The 22,275-nt window shown below is 36.3% G+C and overlaps 1 protein-coding gene across 3 annotated transcripts in view; it reads left to right on the top strand.

The window, feature by feature from the left end:
• LOC139970844 (uncharacterized) overlaps positions 1-22,275 on the top strand; it is an 86,094-nt gene that overhangs the window by 11,252 nt on the left and 52,567 nt on the right. For 2 of the 3 annotated variants that reach the window (XR_011794233.1, XM_071976880.1), the window contains exons 7-14: positions 1,026-1,193; positions 3,078-3,525; positions 3,958-4,180; positions 5,403-5,522; positions 7,535-7,711; positions 8,038-8,121; positions 9,748-9,831; positions 11,162-11,257. Coding sequence is in view for 2 of the 3 variants with exons in the window: in XM_071976880.1 (XP_071832981.1) it covers positions 1,026-1,193; positions 3,078-3,525; positions 3,958-4,180; positions 5,403-5,522; positions 7,535-7,711; positions 8,038-8,121; positions 9,748-9,831; positions 11,162-11,257 (1,400 nt within the window). In the remaining variant the exon portion in view is untranslated. The remainder of the gene's footprint in view (positions 1-1,025; positions 1,194-3,077; positions 3,526-3,957; positions 4,181-5,402; positions 5,523-7,534; positions 7,712-8,037; positions 8,122-9,747; positions 9,832-11,161; positions 11,258-22,275) is intronic. The other variant, XM_071976881.1, reaches the window with a different exon arrangement.

Raw genomic sequence — 22,275 nt, 5'->3', positions numbered from 1 at the left:
ATCTCCAAAACCATAATAGGTTTAGAAACATTAATATCGCTGAACAATTTGGATTTTCTTGCACTAATAACACATCACAACTAAAAATTCTGCCTTATGTGTCATCCTTTAATTGGAAGCTGGATTCTTCAAACTAAGATATGCATAGCTATATTCTTTGAGATACGGGTCTAAGTACATCATTAAGTTAGATATGTGAAAAGCGACAGACTACTATAAGGTATTATGCATCTGCTGTAACACCAATATAACAACTAGATACAAGAACACTCCTTTATTTATGAGGTGGTAGATGTTACACTGTTTGTTCTGTTTGTAGTAATTCTTTTGTCAGGTAATTTATACACACACACGTATATATATTGATAGATGAAATCCGGCCCGATAAAATCCGGCTAGGAACCTGATTTGCCACCACACACGAGAAATCAGCCACATAGTTAACATTATATGGTGGGTCATGTGAGGTGTCCTGGTGTGGCATATATATATATATATATATATATGTATATATATATATATATATATATATATATTTATATTGTTATATATATATATATGTATATATATATACATAGATATATATATATATACATACATATATATATATATATATATATATATATATACATATATATATATATATATATATATATATATATATATATATATACTATTATACATGTATATATATATACATATATATATATATATATATATACATACATATATATATATATATATATATATATATATATATATATATAGGTATTATTAATGGTTCATACATTCATCATTGGTATTAACACTTTTGAGGTTCCAATTTGATGTTCATGAACATTTGTTGATATGGGTAGAAAATATTTCTTTCCTTTCATTTGATATTGTTGTTGATATTGATATTTATCTTGTCATATAAATGAAGTATATAGACATTTTTGTAAATTTGTTTAATGAATAGAAAGAAATATTTTAGTAGATTCTGAATGATTTTCTTCTTGATTCATTTTACTCATTTGTTCTAGCAGGAGAAGATGAGGAAGAAGAAGCCAGCTGGTCCAAGTTTTCCGAGGCGGCAAAAATCGAAAGCTTTGATTACGGCCATGGGGCCCTGCTTGATCCGGTGGGGAGGGAGTTTGATATGATGACCTTTCTTCAGCAGAGAGACAAACAGTTTGGATTCGCACCTCCTGGTACGATATCTGATTTTATTCTGTCTTTGAAATACCTTCACACTGAAGGTTATTTTTGTTAATCGTGCAGTGTTTTCTTTTATATCAACTTGTTTTCTCCGGAGAAAAACAAAGCAGTCCTTTTGAGAGGTTTTATACCTTAAGTTTGGTGTAAATTGTTTTAAATGCTGCTGTTGAACTGTTGTGTTCCTTTTGGCTGAAATGGTGTTTAGACATTCTCTCATTAGACTGGCAGCTTATTTCAAAGAAATTGAGAGTCTCGTACAAAGAATTTTTATTTGGGTCATGGATGATTCTTTAAAATTAATGTCCAGAGATCACTTTTGTATGTTAGATTCAGTATATAACTTTGATATTTGTTCCATAATTGTGTGATAAGGAAGAGAATGTTTCTTTTTCTATTCTATGCTTCTAAAGGCTGCCAGAACCCATTCTTCTTCCCTGTGAATGTGAAAGAGAATAAATAACATCAGGAAAGGTAGTGTTATGGATAACAGCCAAAAAAATACAAAGCAAAACAAGAACTTAGATTGTAGTAATTGCAATAAGCAGAGAGTTTTTTGTTTTTCTTTGTCAAAAATAGCAGTAGTCATTAATAGTTAATAGTTTCCTTTATAGTCAAGGCTCATGCATGGTAGGCATAGCAGACAAATACCCAACCATCTTTTTCGATAAGACAAATATAACTCCATTAAAAAGATCACCTGTTTAAAAGTCATATGCACGACTTGGATATTAGTTGACAGATGTTGAATAGTTCACATATGAACTATGCACATAGGAAGATGTTGGTATAGGTCACATCTAAACCATATATATATAGAAACATGTTGACTTATGTCACACACATATGTATATATCTATATATTTAAAGAGGGGCTTATATTTGGCTTATATGTCACCTTTAAACCACACATACAGAAAGATGTGGACATGAATCATATATAAGTCAGGTGACGTAAACAGGTGACGTAGATCACAAGAATGAAGACTTGATCAAGTCTAACTATGACATCATCATCCAGCCAACTGTGTTTCAGTATATTTATATTTTCACGCTATTTATTACAACCTGTATTTTCCGTAATGTAGATGGATCTTGCAAATGTTGAGTCTAAAAACATTTGGACCTCTTTACATGACTTAATGATGATGATGATGATGATGGCATTGGTCACAGTGTCATCACTGTGAACATTTAACCTTCAAAATAATATGGAAAGAAAAACAAAGAGATATTAAAAGGTGTTCAGATCCAAGTGGAATTACGACTATCACAGATTTACAAGATGGCAGCTTCCAGGCATGACTTTTAAAGCAAGGATAATCTCGCAAACGGAAAAATATTTTTCTTATCTGTTTGGGAGCGTTGTTCTTCACAAAGATCTCTGGTGTGTTTGGATAACTGTTTGGTTAAGTTTCCCGGTTAATGTTTAAATGTCAGTCAGAATGTAGACGATATCAAGCCAAATCACCTTCTTTATAGCATTATTATCTTCTCAAAATACATGATGAAATTTCAGGCAAGCTATTTGATGGGATGGTTTAACATTTTAGTAATGTGAGTGAGCAAGAAATCCAAACAAGATTTTATCATTTTTATTCCTTCCATATTTGCATGAATCATTGGAACCCTAGAGATGGAAATGAAAAGACCTTAAAAGAGGAAACAAACTTAACAACATGACTTTGGGTTTTAAAATATGCTAGCCGTATTTTTCTAGTATTAAAAACGTTTTCGTGTGAGCAACTTTACGTGATGCATAATTCATAGTGAGAGACGTATGGATAGAGGACACAATTGCAGTTGAGGGAAACAGCAAGGGTTGGGAAATCAGTTTCATTTGTTATAACACTTTCTCTTCTCTTTTCATGATATAATAGAGTTTCCAAAAGAAGAGCCCGAGGAGATTAAACGAGAAAGAGAAATAACCGAAGCCTTGAAGGCCTCGAGAGCTCTCACAGCCAAACCACCACCTCCACCACCCCCGGAGCCATCCGATTCCCTCGATCGTTACGGGGGGAGAAGTATCTCGCAAGACAGGGATCGCAGGTCACTCGACCCTTACGACATCCAACGAGACAGGCGGCCGGCCCCGGAGAGGGATTACCAGAGGGAGCGAGACAGGCAGAAAGAGGAAGATTGGATGCGGGAGAAGGAACGCGAGAGGGGCAAGGATTGGGACAGGGAGCGAGAGAGGGATAGGGATAAGGAGCAAGACAGAGACAGGAATAGAGACTGGGATAGATCGAGAGATAAGGATAGAGGAGGAAGTCACAGAGATCGAAGAGAGGATAACCGAGACGGCAGAAAAGACGACAAGAATTCTGGGTAATTAAGAGACTACTGGTTGCTACAGAGAGGAATTGGGAAGAGAGGTGGGGGTGGGGCAGGGTTGGGGGGCGGGGTTGGGTATAGATCACGAGGGAGATTGGTACAGACAGGACAGAGAGTTTGAGATAGGGGAATAAGGAAGGAATGAAAGTGATGAAGAAGAGCACTGAGATGTCAGGAAAGATGACCAGAATTTGATGTTAATTTCTGCTAATTCATATATGACCAGGTCTGGCAGTCTTGAAAATATGAACATGACCGTTCTTTTGGGGTAGTTTTGGAAGAGGGAATGTTTCAATGAGATCTCATAATGCTGTGAAATATGTCTTATAAGTGCTCCTCACTTGATCTGTAGGGTTCCATTACGTGTATCTTTTAGACTCTCTATACCTTGTTTTTTTGTCTTCTTCTTCTTTTGTCTTCTCATAGAAGCAGACAAGGTCGAAGTAAAAGTCCTGAGGGGTCTAAAGGGAAGAAACCTCAACCGGTGCCGGCGGCGTTGTCAGATAAGGGAGGCAAATCAGCCAACGATTCGGTCAGCGTAAATGATATATTGGAGAAACCAGGTAGATTCAGCAGACCACAGAAGATCGCTATCATTCTGAGAGGTCCTCCGGGCTCGGGCAAAACATTTGTAGCTAAACTCATCAAGGTGAGATGCTGTTTTAATAGTATGTGCTAATTGTACTTAAAAGGTCTGGAAAATCATTTATAACTTAACTCATCAAGGTTAGGCTTTAACTATATGTTAAACATACTAAGAGGTTCGACTAGCTGTAAAAAAAGTATATATATATTTGTGGCTAAACTTATCAATGAAGGTATTAAGAATTCTGCCCTTGAATAAGATATCCTATCATAAGCAAGGTATAGTATCAACACTTAGATATCACACTTGAGCTACAAGTAAATGTGAGTCAGGGCAAATTTTGAATGGTCGTCCGGGGTCGGCCAATTTCTGTTCGGACAACCATAATCAGCTCTGGAGGTTGTCTGATGAACGACTGGCCGTTTACGTCAAGTTCAGATTGCAGTTGTACCTAAATACCCTCAGATAGGTCAACTGACATTCCAAGGTTGGCATTCTATTTACCAAGCTAACACATCTCTCCTACAGTGTGCATATTGGTCATTGTTATTTTCCTACATTATCTCAAACAACAAAATTTGCTGCTCAGACAACCGAAGAGTACGGCCCGGTTATCGGAGGGACGACCAGAAAAAAGAAGAAAAAAAAAACCGTTAAAATTTGCCCTGCAAGTGGTGGTGTATCAACATAATTCTAGCATAGGCTGTTGTCCCTTCATCATGTTTGTTATAAAAATTAACCAAACCACAGATCAGGGATGAGACCAGTATGAAGCTTTGCATAAATTACAGTACCTCTCATGTTAGTGTCTCTTGGTATCTATCGATCATGTTTATAAACCGACATAAAGTTTAGATACAAGATACAGTCAGAACTGTGCTGTAATGATACCAACCATCCTTGTGTCGTTCAAAGACGAAACCAATGAGAATCGAACAGAATCGTTTAGCTTGTTACTATTTATAAAGGATCAATTTGGTGAAAAATTCTGAAAGAGTTGATTTCATTTCAATTTAATCAATGGTACATTTAGTAAAACAGATGATCAAAGGCAAAACATCCACATTAAGTTTTCACTTTTTTAACCTTTATTTCGCTACCCCCCACCCCCCCCACCCCCAATAACTGAAATGCTTGTCTTTCCAGCGTTTCAACAGAAGGCACTGTCATAAAAGATCTTCTTTCGAGTATTACACTGGCTAGGTTAAGAGACTTGGCAGACAATTCGACAAGTTATTTTCCATTCTTTAATAAATAGTCTGTTTTTCTCCCTCTCTCCTCATAGGAGAGCGAAGCCAAACATGGCAGTCACACTCCCAGAATGCTCTGTATCGACGACTACTTCATGACGGAGGTCGAGAAATCAGTCAGAGATCCAGAGAGCGGCAAATTGAGCAAGAAAAAGGTATGTATGATCCTTCGACTTCGTAGCAAATATGACAAAGTTGTCACCAATTTCAGGTGGCATTTTTTTGTAAAATCTTCTTTTATGAAATAAATTGATCTGCTCTTTGCTAATTTCTCCGTACTGCGCCTTTTTTAAAATTTATTTAGTTAGTTTTTTTATTGCATGGAACGAAACAACTGACTTAATACGTTTATTTATTTTCAAATCTAGTTCATTGATGCATTATAGAGCACGACTCAAAAACAATTTATGTTCTGTGTCTTTGACTTGAGTTGCAGTTTGTTTCTTCGGCTAATGCGAAAGTATCAGTTTATAAAGATAAATTTGTAGCCAACTTCAGTTATGTTGTGATAGCTACCCCTCTGGTGTCTAAGGTAGCTACCCATCAGTGTGTAATAGGAGCTAACCACTGGCATGTGGCGGTAGCTAACCTCTGTTATGTGCTGGTAACTTACCTCTGGAGGGTACAGGTAGCTGCCCTCTGGTGTATAATGGTGGCTGCCCTGTGGTGTCTAAGGTAGCTACACATCTGTGTGTAATAGGAGCTAACCACTGGCATGTGGCGGTAGCTAACCTCTGTTTTGTGCTGGTTACTTACCTCTGGAGGGTACAGGTAGCTGCCCTCTGGTGTATAATGGTGGCTGCCCTGTGGTGTGTAAGGTTGCTACACATCTGTGTGTAATAGGAGCTAACCACTGGCGGTAGCTACCCTCTGTTATGTGCCGGTATTTACCCTCTGTAATGCAATTAGGGTAGGTGACACTAACGTAGAACCAACCTCCTCTGCGCGCAATCTGGGAGTTATTTTAGATAGTCAGCTAACTATGAGGGAACATGTTAATAACGTCTGTCGGAACGCAACTAACGCCATCAGAAGCATCGGAAGGATTAGACATTATCTCGATCAGGATACAACTGAGAAACTGGTTCACGCCTATGTCACCTCGCGTTTAGACAACTGCAATGCCCTTCTCTACGGCCTCCCGGACTCTGAAATCATGAAGCTGCAAAGAATCCAGAATACTGCAGCTAGACTGGTGACGCGCACTAAAAAGTATGACAGCATATCTGAGATCATGAGCGGTCTTCATTGGCTTTCCATCCGCCAAAGAATTGCATTTAAGATCAACCTGCTCACATTCAAGTGTCTCCATGGACTTGCTCCTCCATATTTAACTGACCTTATCACGCGATACAATCCTTGTCGGTCACTTCGCTCTTCATCTCAGAACCTAATCAAACCCCCTTCTCGCCGACCACGCACCGCCTATGGGCGCCGATCATTCGTAGAAGCCGCTCATACAGAATGGAACATTTTGCCACAACATATCAGGACTGCATCTTCTGTGGACAATTTTAAAACCAAACTGAAAACTCATCTCTTTACCCATTAATTCATTGTCTATATTTGTTAGTGCTTTTTTATCCATGGTTATTGCCTTTTGTGTGCTATTTTACTTTTTATCATTCGGTCATTTGCTTCTTTAGCTGTGTGTTTGACCTGTATTCTTTTTGTATTTTTTGACCTTTTTATTTGTAAAGCGCCCTGAGACTTCTGTTACGGGCGCTTAATAAGAACTGTTTATTATTATTATTATTAATGTGCCTGTAAATAACCTCTGGATTGTAGAGGTTGTTGACCTCTATTGTAATGTGGTAGCGACCTGCTTATTGTCTGGCACTTTATCCCAACTTCAGTAAAAAAAACAGAGGAGAAGAACCCTAGCCAAATGTCAGTTGAGTGCATAAATTCATTCATCTACTAGGTGGTAACAAACAACAGATTGTCCATTAACACACAAATACAAATCAATACACTAGTACAGTAATACACTAGTACATAATAAACTAATACAAAAACACAAATACAAAATAATATAAACTTTGGACATCCCTGTTGACACTCGCAGGTGCTAGAATACGAATACGAGGCACTAGTACAATAATACACTAATACAAACAAATACAAACCAATATAAACTTTGGACATTTCCTGTTGACACTTGCAGGTGCTAGAATACGAATACGAGGCCGAGATGGAATCAATCTACCAGGCCAGCCTCTACAAGAGCTTCAAGAAGACCATCGAGGACGGATTCTTCGATTTCATCATCGTAGACGCCGTCAACGATAAATGCTCACAATTTGAGCCCTTCTGGAGCTTTGCCAGATTAAAAGGATTTGAGGTTTGTGCAGTTTCGACCATTCCTCACCCACAAATATATAATTTTTTAAGTTTATTTTTCAGTTTAACATATTGGTGTTTTTTTTACATAATACAGCACCAGGGTGGGTGCTGGGAAAGGGTATTCTCTGCATAGGTAACCATGCAAAGGTACCAACAGTGTTGACAGTGTAGAAATTAGATGTTTGATAGGATGTGATGTTCTCTTTGCCTATGTTTAAAGCATGCCTGATAGAAGGAATTGTTTGAAGTGAGTTTGATCCCATCTTTTGTCAACAATTTGTCAGATTTTGATTCAGGATCTGTCTTTTGTCTCTGTCTCTTCAGGTGTTCATTGTCGAAATGAAGGTCGAAGCTGCAGTGTGTGCCCGAAGAAACGTCCACAACAGAACAAAAGAAGAAATCGAACAAGTGAGCCGCCCCCCCATTCCCCCCCCTGCCCTCCTCCTCCTTCCCTTGGCATAGATGTCAGTTATTGTTTACCAGATTTGCTATTTTCTTTTTTGCCCTTCTTCTGTTTTTTGTTCCTTAAAGAAGCTTTCTGTATTTGGTCTATTTTTTTTTTAAATATTTTTTCTTGCAAACGTGCCAAGTATTGCATAAATATGAGGCTCATAATTGATCACACTAAGACCACCCCCCCCCCCCCAATTTTTTTTTTCCACCAAGTGGATGTTTATGAGCCAGCGATTAATTCATTTGATTCCAATTCTCAAGATTTCTTCCTTGATACACATTTTCATATCAGCATTAATCACATGCAAACAGCAAATTCTGGAATTTTTCTTCATTGTCTAGTTTTTTCGTCCTTCTTTGATATAAAAACATGACTAGCCTAGCTAATACATCAGTACATTTTAATGGGAATTTTTTGAAGTATAGAACAATATAGTCCCAAAACAACCTGTCAACAAAAACCCCCCCAAAAAAGCTGCTATAAAGTATAATCTACCTTAGAAGAGTTTACCTGTCAGATAAACTGACTTACTTACATCTCCTTGTATGATGTCAGTAAAATGACAGGAAGACTCTGGATTAGTTGTATTCTGCAGAATTGAGGCTATTCTGGTAGGTGGAAGGGGGGGGGGGGAATTGTTCTGTGTATGATGACATTTCTATAAAGCAAATATGAAACTCAGTTGTCATATGGATTCGGCTGAAGGCATCGTCAGATTTAATAAACCGCTGCATTTCAATTGAATTATGATTATATTCAATATAGATGGTGAGATTAGATGCCCAAGTATCTGTTTGTGAGCTCCATACTTCCATATGTGACATGACCTTCTTTACAGATATGGAACACTGTATCCCCTTTAAAGAAGGTATAAAGGGTGGTGGGAAATTGTCACCAGATCGTACCAGTTTATCATGTTTTTTTGTCCTTTTCATTAACCCTCAAAGTCATTCCCCCCCCCCCCCCCATCTGCACAAAAGACGGATGTGTGAATATACAAGTGAGTTAAGTGTAGCTAAGTAAAGAAGATTTAAATTTATGTGGTCTGCAAGTTATTGTTGGTTGTCAATTCTGGATATACCTAAGAACCAACCACTGGCAGTAAGATTTGATAGCATTGTTTAAATTTAATTTAAACAATGCTACTTGCAGTGCTTTCAAAACATTACCCTCTGTGACTTCTAGGTGATGTTGTATGCCCTGCAAGCATTGTGCAATGGGGAATAATTGAGTGTTCATACTTTGAGAAACCTTTTCTTGAGGTTCGTGCATTTTGCTTTTGATAAAATACTGAAAATGACGTGGTTCCTCACACAGAAACCTATAGCGTTATTATAATTTCTCCACTAAACTTAACATTTGGCAATGCAAATACAAGGATTACCGCGTCCTTGATTAATTTTGGAGTTTGTACACTCGGAAATAACCATGGCTCAGTCTTATGAATATTCATTTTGAATATATTACCCCCAATTACCCATACCCTAACTAGGAAATATTCTTTCATTCATGAAAATTGCACTGTCTATCAGATATACCCTTACAGTTGCTCCTAATAAGGTGTACGATTCTCTTCACAGATCATAGATGAATTTGAAGAAGTTCCCAGTACCGTAAAGCGATTAGACGTCAGATCCATGTTACAAGATGCAGCTATAACCGACGTAAGTCTCTGATTAGCTCCTCTCTGTTGTCCTCCTTCTTCTCACTTCCCTTTGGCTCAGTAAAAACCACTGCCCCCCTTCCCCACCCTCCCCCGGCCCCATCCTCCCATGCTACATATGTCTACAACTGTTTTTGCGTAAGAAACATTGACGAAGTAGAAAGAGGAAAAGGTTGACATGTGCGATTACGTTCTCTTCACATGCAGAACTGTGAGACTTTCACACAATGTTTTAATACGTTACCTTTTCACTGAATTAGTTTTGTTACTTTTTTTCCGTTCCTTCTATCAGCCGTTTGCTGTTTTTAGTGAAATTTGGCATGAGTGTGTGTAATATCAATTTCCTCTCCTATTATTTCTCTATCAGAGTAAAATCTTTAGAATTACTTTGACTCGGAAATTTTTTCTTGCTACCGTTGTCATTTAACCACACGTTACATCGCAAATTGTTTTTTATTTTTGTTAATAAGCAAGACATGAGAGAGTTGACAACTGTTTCGAACGTTAAATTTCTGATGTATGACAAAAGGAAAACAACTTAAAAAAGGCTGTAATCCATTTGAGCGAAATGTATATCAATTTGATACGGTGAATATGCAATGTTGTTATTTTCTTCTTGTGAAACCAAGTCACATGTATATCTCACTAGGGTTCACTTGTAGGGGGTTAAATTTATGTAAAACATTCGATAAGAAATTGTTCTTTCCCAAACCACATTACAAAGTCAAAGTGAAGTGCAAGCTCAATGTTTGGCTGTCATTTTGTCATGTTTGCCCCTTCGGCAAAATGGTGAAGTTGTCAATATGAACATGGAGCCTAAGCCAAAGGATAAACTTAAAAAGTCATGTTTATATGTGATAATAGCTTGAACAACAACATTTTGAAATTTGTGTATTTGGGGGCAATGCCTAACAAAACAGAACTGTAATCAGTTTACTGTTTCCTGTGAAATTAAATGTAAATAAAATGATGGAAAAATTGACTGGAAATGTCAACAAAATTAAAACGAAAAAATTGAAAATTGCACAGAAGTTATGAGCTGGAACAGGATTGACCCTCAGCATTGTAACTTTGACAGTATTACAACTTTGACTTTAATTTTTCACAATTTTTTTTTTTTCTCAAAGTGTCTCATCTCAAGTTTTATTATTAATTTACTCATTTATCTTTCTGTGAGATTTTGTAGACTACTTATAAACTTTAAATGCAGTTCAGAAAAGACACAGACATTGGGAAAATTTTTTAAATAAACACAAACAAGGGGAAAAGGGGTCCAAAAAGTAGAAGAAACATCCAAAGTTAAATATCTTGATGGTTGTTATTATTTTCAGGTCGAGATGGAAGACTTTGATCCAGAGGCAGAAGAGGCTGCGAGAAAAGCCAAGGAGGAGGAAGAGAAGACCCGGAAAGAAGAAGAAGAACTAATGGTAAGATACGGAATTGTTTTATTTGGAGTGAGATCCATCTTTAATAGCATGTCGAGTGACTAAATCAGACATGGCGATAAAACAGATAGTCTCGCTTGCTCACCTAACCATCTTGGGATGTGACAGAACTAAGGATCTCTGCTGAGGTCATGTCACTCACTGCCTGCTCATACATATTAATGTAATCATGTTGTAAATATGTAATTTATCTGTAAATACTGCGGATTATTTGAGTCCTTGCGAGAGGAGCTCACTGGTACAGTTGGAATGAGTTTAAAATTTGACTGTAACTATGCAATTCTCTGGAAAACACAAATGCTTTGGTGATCCCAACTGCGAGACTTTGAACAGCAAGAAGATCTGATTGTAAGTATGTAATCATGTATAAACACAAGATGTTAATAATAATCCCTTTCTGGAGATCAGATCAAGAAGATCTGATTGTAAGTATGTAATCATCTATAAGCACAAGATGTTAATGATAATCCCTTTCCGAGGATCAGATCAAGAAGATCTGATTGTAAGTATGTAATCATCTATTAACACAAGATGGTAATAATAATCCCTTCCGGGATCAGATCAAGAAGATCTGATTGTAAGTATGTAATCATCTATAAACACAAGATGTTAATGATAATCCCTTCCGGAGATCAGATCACGAACATCTGATTGTAAGTATGTAATCATCTATAAACACAAGATGTTAATAATGATCCCTTCCGGGGATCAGATCAAGAAGATCTGATTGTAAGTATGTAATCATCTATAAACACAAGATGTTAATAATAATCCCTTCCGGGGATCAGATCCCTGGTGGCTGCAACGAGATCGAGAGTGTCTATCATAAGTGTGAAATCACGTGTATTAACACAACAAATTAATAATGATCCCTGTTGGGATCAGATCACTAGGCGCACTTACATCAGGGTTATTTGATTTAAGTGTGTAATGGTATGTCAACACAATATCAGGATTATTTGATGTAAGTGTGTAATCATATGTAAACACAATTATTTGATGTAAGTGTGTAATCATATGTAAAAACAATATCAGGATTATTTTATGTAAGTGTGTAATCATCTGTAGACATAAGAGGTTAATGAATATCACTTCGGGGAGGTTAATGAATATCACTTCGGGGAGTTCACTGGCTACAGTCAATTCGAGATTATTGGATTGTAAGTATGAAATCATCTGTAAAGTGAAGAGGTTAAAAATCGCTTCTACAGATCAGTTCAATGTCTGAACTTTTATCAAGAGTATCTGGAAAAGCAAAATGGCTACACTCACATTAAGAGTAGCTGTTGTAAGTGTGAAATCATCTGTAAACACAACAGATAAATAATCCCTTCTGGGATCAGATCACTGGCTTCACTTACATCAGGATTATATGATGTAAAGTGTGTAGTCATATGTGAACACAGTATCAGGATTATCTGTTGTGTGTAATCTAATGTAAACCCAACAGATTAATAGTGATCCCTTCTGGGATCAGATCACTTGCTGCACTTACATCAGGATTATATGATGTAAGTGTATAATCATCTGTAAACACAGTATCAGTATTATCTGTTGTAAGTGTGTCATCATCTGTAAACACAACAGATAATTGATCCCTTCTGGGATCAGATCACTGGCTGCACTTACATCAGGATTATATGATGTAAGTGTGTTATCATATGTAAACACGATATCAGGATTATCTGTTGTAAGTGTGTAAACCCAACAGATTAATAGTGATCCCTTCTGGGATCAGATCACTGGCTTCACTTACATCAGGATTATATGATGTAAAACCAGTGATAATATGTAAATACAGTATCAGGATTATCTGTTGTAAGTGTGTAATCTTATGAAAACCCAACAGGTTAATAGTGATCCCTTCTGGGATCAGATCACTGACTGCACTTACATCAGGATTATATGATGTAAGTGTGTCATCATATGTAAACACAGTATCAGGATTATCTGTTGTAAGTGTGTCATCATCTGTAAACACAACAGATAATTGATCCCTTCTGGGATCAGATCACTGGCTGCACTTACATCAGGATTATATGATGTAAGTGTGTTATCATATGTAAACACAATATCAGGATTATCTGTTGTAAGTGTGTAAACCCAACAGATTAATAGTGATCCCTTCTGGGATCAGATCACTGGCTTCACTTACATCAGGATTATATGATGTAAAGTCAGTGATAATATGTAAATACAGTATCAGGATTATCTGTTGTAAGTGTGTAATCTTATGAAAACCCAAAAGATTAATACTTGACTGCACTTACATCAGGATTATATGATGTAAGTGTGTAATCATCTGTAAACACAGTATCAGGATTATCTGTTGTAAGTGTGTAATCTTATGAAAAACCAAAAGATTAATAGTGATCCGTTCTGGGATCAGATCACTGACTGCACTTACATCAGGATTATATGATGTAAGTGTGTAATTATCTGTAAACACAGTATCAGGATTATCTGTTGTAAGTGTATAATCTTATGTAAACCCAACAGATTAATAGTGATCCCTTCTGGGATCAGATCACCGGATGCACTTACATCAGGATTATATGATGTAAGAGTGTGATCATCTCTAAGCAGGAACTATTGATTCCGTTCTGAGGTTGCTGCACGTAATAATACCATACGTAACTGTTGTATGAAAACCATATAGAAAGTCATCTGATTTGGATGTTATGCAAATCACAGCCTGTAGCTAACGTATGTTTCTGGATTGTAAGCATGATGGTACCTAGAACACACTGCGCTTTAGTGATCCAACGTGGGAGGAGATCACTGCCTGCATTTTGTTTCAAGAGTAATTGTAAGCACAGAATATTATTTATATCCCCTCTGGGATTAGATCACCAACCGCAGTGAGATCGAGAGTGTCTGATATAGGAACGAAAACCCTCCATAAACACAAACAGATTAACCGATCATTTCTGGGATCAGATCACTTGTCGCAGTGAGATCAAGAGTGTCTGATGTAAGAACGAAACCCTCGATAAATACAAAGAGATTAACCGAGCCCTTTTGGGATCAGATCACTGGCCGAACATGACCGGAGAATCTGCCGTTTGAAATCATCTGGAAATTCATTAGATACCCTTATCCGGATCAAATGAAAGATCCTTTGCTGCCCTAAGACTAAGATTTTGGGGGTTTTGTCAGTATTTATAATATAGTAACATAATTATTATTTGGGGAAAGCACAACAATTTTATGGACCCCACCTGGGGTCAGCTCACCGATTGCACTATGGTTATCTGTCAATGCAACAGATATGTGATCCCACCTGGGATCCACTCTCACCTGGGATCCACTCCCACCAATGCACTTACACTATTCGAGTGTGCTCGTTTGTAGTTTGCAAAATATCTGGAAGACCCAACAGAAGCATGATCCTACCCGGGTTTTTACCAGCGGTATCTATTGTATGACATAATCTTAAGAATCTCACTCTGAGAGAATCACATTATATTGTCACATGTGTTGTTCCCCATTACTGTGAAAAGCTTAAGTCCCAGTTTTATTACTTACGACACACTTTCAGTATTTCTTTAGGCAGTTGAGAAATATTCTGTTTGCAGTTTATTCTTATTTTTGGGATAGTGGTTGTGTTGTTTATTACAAGTTGTCATGGTGACATATTTAACTATGAATAAAGTAGTCTCTTCAGAGTTCACTCAATGTGATTCCATCAATATTTGCTTACACTCTTTGCTTCACTGTCAAATCCCCTTTAAGATGGGGGGAAAAAAGAGTAGTTTTCATAAAAATATATCAGTATTTTATTTATTTCTGAATGTAAGATTAATTGAGAGGCCTGCGTGCATTGGTTGGAGTCGTGGGTTTTCTGTTGTGGGCGGGGAATGGGATTGTGCAATAATTTGATTTTAAATTTCCAAGGTGTGTATTCAAGCTAGGTGTGCAGAGTACATATACTCAATTGAAATGGAAAGCAAACGTACTCAGTTAAAGTAGAAGAATGCTCAGTAATATTTAAAAAAATATATAAATTTAACAAGTATCAGACTTTATGAAGCTTTGTTTGATTTGGGTTATTTTGGGGGTAAATTAGGTAAAATGATAAATTGGTATAACCCCCCCCCCACCCAACCCCCATTCCCAACCCCAAAGCTGGTATTATATTCACCAGCCTAAACATCTCTCCTACAGTTTATATGTTGGTCATTGTTATTTTGCTCCATTTTTTGACAACCAAAGTTTGCTCTCCTCTCCGACAACCAAGATGTAAGGCCTGCTTTGTCCTAGTGAAAACCAGAAGAAATCCTTACAGAATTTGGTCTGATTAAGCCATTCCATTTATATTCTCAGGCCCAGACTTCACCATCAGTAATTATCCCAGGATTTTTATATTTGCTTTTAATTTTTTTTTCTTTGTTTTTCTCTGTTACGCTTTCTCTTTTTATCTATTCTAACCAAGTTTTACTCCCATTTTGCTTTCTTACACCTGCTGGTCATAACTCTAAAAATGGGATTTTTATGAGCAGACATTACCTTTGTCTCGTGTCTTCAGAGAAGATATTGGTTAGTGGTATAACCATTTAGAAGGCTGGTTTTGACCCCCCCGGGAAGCCCCAGGGTTTCAAGAAGAGAAACGGTTACTGGTACCTCTATATCCCTCTAATTAGGTTTATTAATTTAACTAACTTCTACTCGTTTGCAACTATCATAAGTCGAACTTCAGAGAATCAGGTCGTTGCTTTGTTAATCTCTTAGCCGTAAAATAAATTCGGACGAAACTCGGTTTGTCTTTAAGCCATGGTCTGGGAAAGTGGTTTTCAAGTGCTCATGCAGGATTATATGATCGACCATGAGTTATATTTGCAGAAATTGGTCATTTTCTGTACTTAATGGCATAGTTTCAATATCTTTTCATTGTATAAAATAGGTTGATAGCCTAAGGGAAAGTTGAATGATATTTAAACTTTTTAACTCGGGTCATTAGAAAAAATGGATTTATGAGACTGTTATTCGCTTTAGTTCATGATGTTGTCACTAGCCAACTTAAGGCCTGCTTGTGCTTCTTATTATCGGTTAAAGTATAATGCAGGCTCTTATAAGCATGTCTACCAATCATTACCTTGTATCTTTTTAAACCTGACTTGACATGGTCATAAATGAATATATATATAAATTTATTTCCTGACATCTGCTAAAGCATTTTAAAGTTTCTTTTTGATGTTATAAAATGAGTCAGAATGAGGTGTGTTTTTTCTTTCTCACAAGATTACAGTGATAACCCAGTGGTGAGTTCAAGTGTATAAATAAATGCAAGGTTGTAAATCAATGCCATTGTTTGTTACATTTCTAGTTATAATCTGTGATAGATACTTACTAAGCAGACCCTATAATAAGGTGTAAAGTCAGTCCTAACATTTATTTTGAGGTTGATAACAAATGTTAAAAAATGTTGTTTTATGGGAGGAAAGGACTGCATTATTTGTCACTTATCTGCTCAACCGTAGAGTGATCTCAACCAATTTGCCTGCCGAATAAGTGTAAAAGCAAGATGCCATGAAAAGTGTGACAGAGATTTGTAGCTCATTTTTCTTTCCTCACACCCCCCCAAGCCCTCCATCGGAGAGGGGGGGACATGTTTGACAGGGGCAATTGTCATTAATGCTTTGTTAGTGTGTAAGTGGTGCATGTAATAGTTTACACAATTTGTAAGTATTAATATTGTCTAGGCTTGTAAAAACTGCTAATGTTTGATTGTGAAATTTATGCAAATCATGTTAAATGGTGATATAGAATAAGGAGTAACTTCATATTAAATTGAATGGGTTGTCTTTGAAGCTCTGAATATTTTTTCTTGTTTGTTTGCTGCTCAAACAGCAAAGTAAGTCCGTTGTCCAGCAAGTTTACGAAGGGTACTTTGTAAGTAAAGGTACATACTGTGTAAAACATAGTGGTACATGGACTTTCCATATTGTTATCCAAATCGTAAAGTAGGCTGCCCAACCATGGTTCCTGTGCGCAAGTCGGTTGTACCTGGACTTCCATAATTTTAGCCAAACCTCAAGGAAGGATATCCAACCATGGCTCATAAAAGCCACTCGTAAACAGAGTTTATTTCCTGTGGGCAAGTTGGTAGTGCCTGGACTTCCATATGGTTGTCCGGACCGCAAAATAGGCTTTCCAACATTGCATCATAAAAGCCACATGTGTGTAAACACAGTGTATTTACTATGCATAAACTTGGACATGTCTGAGAAACGCACACTGGACTGTTGAGTATGATAAAAAAGTAAAAATTACTCAACGTTGACCGATGTATAGGAATAGGTATGACTGGTCGTTTCACAGTTAGCTTGGTTTTTTTGTCTGATATCACACGTCCCTCAAGGGCAGTTCTCATCGTCTGCTGCCAAAAATGTCTATGTCATCTCAGATCCCAGGAACATTCTTACAAATCGACCCCAGAGAAACTAGGATGAAAGTGAATCATGCTAGTGTCATCTGATTAGATGAGAATTTTTTTTTTTTTTTTGTAGTCTCTCTCACCCTCACCATAGACTGCAGTGAGTATCAAAGAAGGCCCAATGTTTTTTAACCAGTCATTTGTATGGTGTGAAAATTCTACAAGTTCTCTTATTTTTTAAGAAAATTTTTTTTTACTTAAAAGATGACTTATATTCATTATTAACAGCTTCACATCTCAACCCACTTCTGTCAATATTGAACAATGTTCAAGTTTTATTTATATCCAACGTACGATATATACCTTGTACGATATGTAATCAAACTCAATAGATACATCAGTGTATCCCAGATAGTTATTTGCTGCTGCTCATATTGTTTTAAGCTGCTTTTTTTTTCACTTCTTCTTTTTTAGTTCCAACTGCAAAGTTTTTCCAACTCTTGTACCGAAAATTAATCAAAATAGGATTAAAATGGATCTTGTTAAAAGCAATCGCCTGGATTTATTTTTTTCAACTTAATTATAGGTTAGTTAGTAAGTACTGTAATTAAAGAAATTGATTCAGTCGTAATTGTTTCCTTTTATATTTTTTTAATTTTTGTTCGTCCAGACACTTTTCATTAATGGCTTAGCAACGACAGTTTAAAAAAAATCATAGAAATTTTCAAATTTGCTCATTCATTCCCAAAAAAAAGAATTTTTTTTGTTTCTTTTTTTTAAATCAAACTTTGCTAGTAAAGCTAACACCGAGCTCTATTGATTATGAGATTTTAGTACAAGTCAGCATAAAAAAAAGTTATCAAGATCAACAGTAAGAGCTGCCCACATGTAGTTTAATACAGCAGTTTACATTGATGATTTGAATAGGCAAATAATGCATAATTTATCTCAACCATTCATTTAAATGGGATAATACAGGGAATATTTGAACCTGGATCAGTGTACGTACATACTGTAGTAAATAGCAAAAGACTTACATGTTTTAGAAGACAAACTTGATAACTCAAATAATAGGGAGGAAGTTTTTCTTTCACTATTTTATTGGTAAGGAGACTTCACATTATCTCTGGATTAAACTTTGGCGACATTTACGAAAACTATAAATTATTCTCTACGATGCTGAAGGCTGAAAGATATTGCCCTGATCAGACGTTATCCAATTGTCTCCTGCGGATTGTGTTCTGTAGAGCTTGAAGCTGATTGGTTGATCTGTATAATCACTTTGTCATGGAAGTTTGGAAACAGATACAGAAGTGGTAATTGGAACGCAGAGGCGTGTTCGATTTGTTTTACCCATTTAATACGATATAATGACCGTTTTTTTCTGAAATTAAAGAAATACTTAAAACATGATGAGTGCTTGTTTGTCTATGATACTGATTCATTACTGTATCAGTTTACCAACTCTCTACAGTATCCAAACGGCACTTTTCTGGAAATTAATATTTCACACAAAAAACAAGAAAACCTCATCTTGAAAATGTTCGTGAAGAGATGAGTAGGGATGTGCAACGTATCGTATAGCTCGTAAGAATCGACCTTTGTCCTAAATAATCGATCTATATAATTCTATGAGATTTAATTCAGCCGTCATTTTGTCAGAGAAACAAAGACAGATTGATAGATTGGTGAACTGGTAGGATCTCAGTTGATTCTTTGATATTGGACACCATAAAAGAGGAGATTGGAAACAAAAAAATTTCAGTTTTAGGTATCGAAGGGATGGGCCTCTCCGCCTATAAATCTGAGATGAGGGACAAAGTTGAAATAATTTTCATGACTTTCCTTTTTATAATTTATATATGTAAGACTCAAAACAAAAAAAATTCAAAACCATTGTATGATGCATCTCAGCATTTGTTCTTAGTGAAAGAAATAATTCCAAATTTATCATCAAAGGCTGTGTGACCTTTTTATTTTTCTTGCAAAATTTTTGAAAAGTAAAAGGAAAGGGCTTGCAACTAAAATTACAATATTAAATTGTTAGTTTGCACAGTTTTTTTAAGTATTATAGATTGCTACATGTTTATCTATTTGTGCATTCAGTCCTTCACTTTGGTGTTTGCTAGAATTGAAACACAGATTCCACTTTCAAACTGAAGATCGACAATCTATTCTTCCTTCATTTTAAATGTATAATTTCACATTTTAATATGTACATGATTACCTTCACTTATAGATTTAGATTCTAAAATGCCCCTAAAGTTTCAAACTTTATATCAAAAATATTTTTTTAGCTGTAGCATAATCCTCCAAAATGTAAGTCCTGTTTACTATTCAAATTGTCTGAATACCAATAGCCCATCTCCCGCCTGCAGTGTATAACCATAGTAAACGGCACCCTCGTGTAGCAGGTTTACCTACCACCCCCCTAATTTGCATTTAAAGTTCGGGCTGACAAAGTTGATTTTTTTGAGGTTATCAAGTGACGAGGTGCATTCTTAGCTGGTTTTTGTCTTTTATGAGTCAGAATGAGCTCTACATCATTGTCTTGTAAAGACCTCTGAAGAATGATGTTACATTCGGTTCTATAGTTTTGATGTAGAGTTAAAAACTAACTGTATTGGTATGAAAAATGGTCATATAAATTGTAATGAAATGCAACCGAGATGTTTAGACGTACATTATCTAAAACTCAGATCAAAACACAGAGCCATAATTACCTTTGTATCATTTTATACTGACCTTTGCACAGAACAATGCAGTAATAAAGATTAGTTGGTTAAGTTTAAAACACAAGTGCATCGGTTGGGGTGATGCACTAAGGTTCATTAGTAATGAACTGAGGTACATTATCTTAAACTCTGGTCAAAACACAGAGCCATAATTACCATTGTATCATTTTATACTGACCTTTGCACAGAACAATGCAGCAATAAAGATTAGTTGGTTAAGTTTAAAACACAAGTGCATCGGTTGGGGTGATGCACTAAGGTTCATTAGTAATGAACTGAGGTACATTATCTTAAACTCTGGTCAAAACACAGAGCCATAATTACCATTGTATCATTTTATACTGACCTTTGCACAGAACAATGCAGTAATAAAGATTAGTTGGTTACGTTAAAAACACAAGTGCATCGGTTTGGGGCGATGTACTAAGGTTCATTAGTAATGAAATGAGGTACATTATCTTAAACTCAGATCAAAACACAGAGCCATAATTTACTTTGTATCATTTTATACTGACCTTTGCACAGAACAATGCAGTAATAAAGATTAGTTGGTTAAGTTTAAAACACAAGTGTACCGGTTTGGGGCGATGCACTAAGGTTCATAATAGTAATTAACTGCAATGAGGTACATTATCTTAAACTCAGATCAAAACACAGAGCGTTAATTACCTTTGTATCATTTTATACTGACCTTTGCACAAAACAATGCAGCAATTAAGATTAGTTGGTTAAGTTTCAAGCACAAGTGTATCGGTTTGGGGCGATGCACTAAGGTTCATTAGTAATGAAATGAGGTACATTATCTGAAACTCGGGTCAAAACACAGAGCCATAATTTACTTTGTATCATTTTATACTGACCTTTGCACAGAACAATGCAGCAATAAAGATTAGTTGGTTAAGTTTAAAACACAAGTGCATCGGTTTGGGGCGATGCACTAAGGTTCATTAGTAATGAAATGAGGTACATTATCTTAAACTCAGGTCAAAACACAGAGCCATAATTTACTTTGTATCATTTTATACTGACCTCTGCACAGAACAATGCAGCAATAAAGATTAGTTGGTTAAGTTTAAAACACAAGTGCATCGGTTTGGGGTGGTGCACTAAGGTTCATTAGTAATGAAATGAGGTACATTATCTAACACTCAGGTCAAAACACAGAGCCATAATTTACTTTGTATCATTTTATACTGACCTCTGCACAGAACAATGCAGCAATAAAGATTAGTTGGTTAAGTTTAAAACACAAGTGCATCGGTTTGGGGCGGTGCACTAAGGTTCATTAGTAATGAAATGAGGTACATTATCTAACACTCAGGTCAAAACACAGAGCCATATTTTCTTTGTATCATTTTATACTGACCTTTGCACAGAACAATGCAGCAATAAAGATTAGTTGGTTAAGTTTAAAACACAAGTGCATCGGTTGGGGTGATGCACTAAGGTTCATTAGTAATGAACTAAGGTACATTATCTTAAACTCAGATCAAAACACAGAGCCATAATTTACTTTGTCTCTTTTTATACTGACCTCTGCAGAGAACAATGCAGCAATAGGGATAAGTTGCTTGAGTTAAAAAAAACAAAAAACTAGCATACTGTACTTGTTGGAGCGATGCACAAAGGTTTAATAAATGGGACTGAAATGCAACCAGACTGTTTAGTCTCACATTAATTCAAGACCCTCTAGGGCCAAAACACAGAGTGGTAGTTTACTGTACGTAGAGTAAAAAAGAGCTGCTTTTTTCCTATTTTTGTTTTGTTTTGTTTTCTATTCTATTCTTTTCTTTTCTTTTCTTTTATAAAATGTGTGAAACCCAGAGGTGAAAGTACAGGAAGTTTGTGGAAGGCTCAGCTTACACACATCTTTTTTTTTTTCTTTTTTT

Source organism: Apostichopus japonicus, chromosome 8 (genome assembly GCF_037975245.1).
Source record: "Apostichopus japonicus isolate 1M-3 chromosome 8, ASM3797524v1, whole genome shotgun sequence".
NCBI classification, from domain to species: Eukaryota; Metazoa; Echinodermata; class Holothuroidea; order Aspidochirotida; family Stichopodidae; genus Apostichopus; species Apostichopus japonicus.
This window is presented reverse-complemented; position numbering and strand designations above follow the sequence as displayed.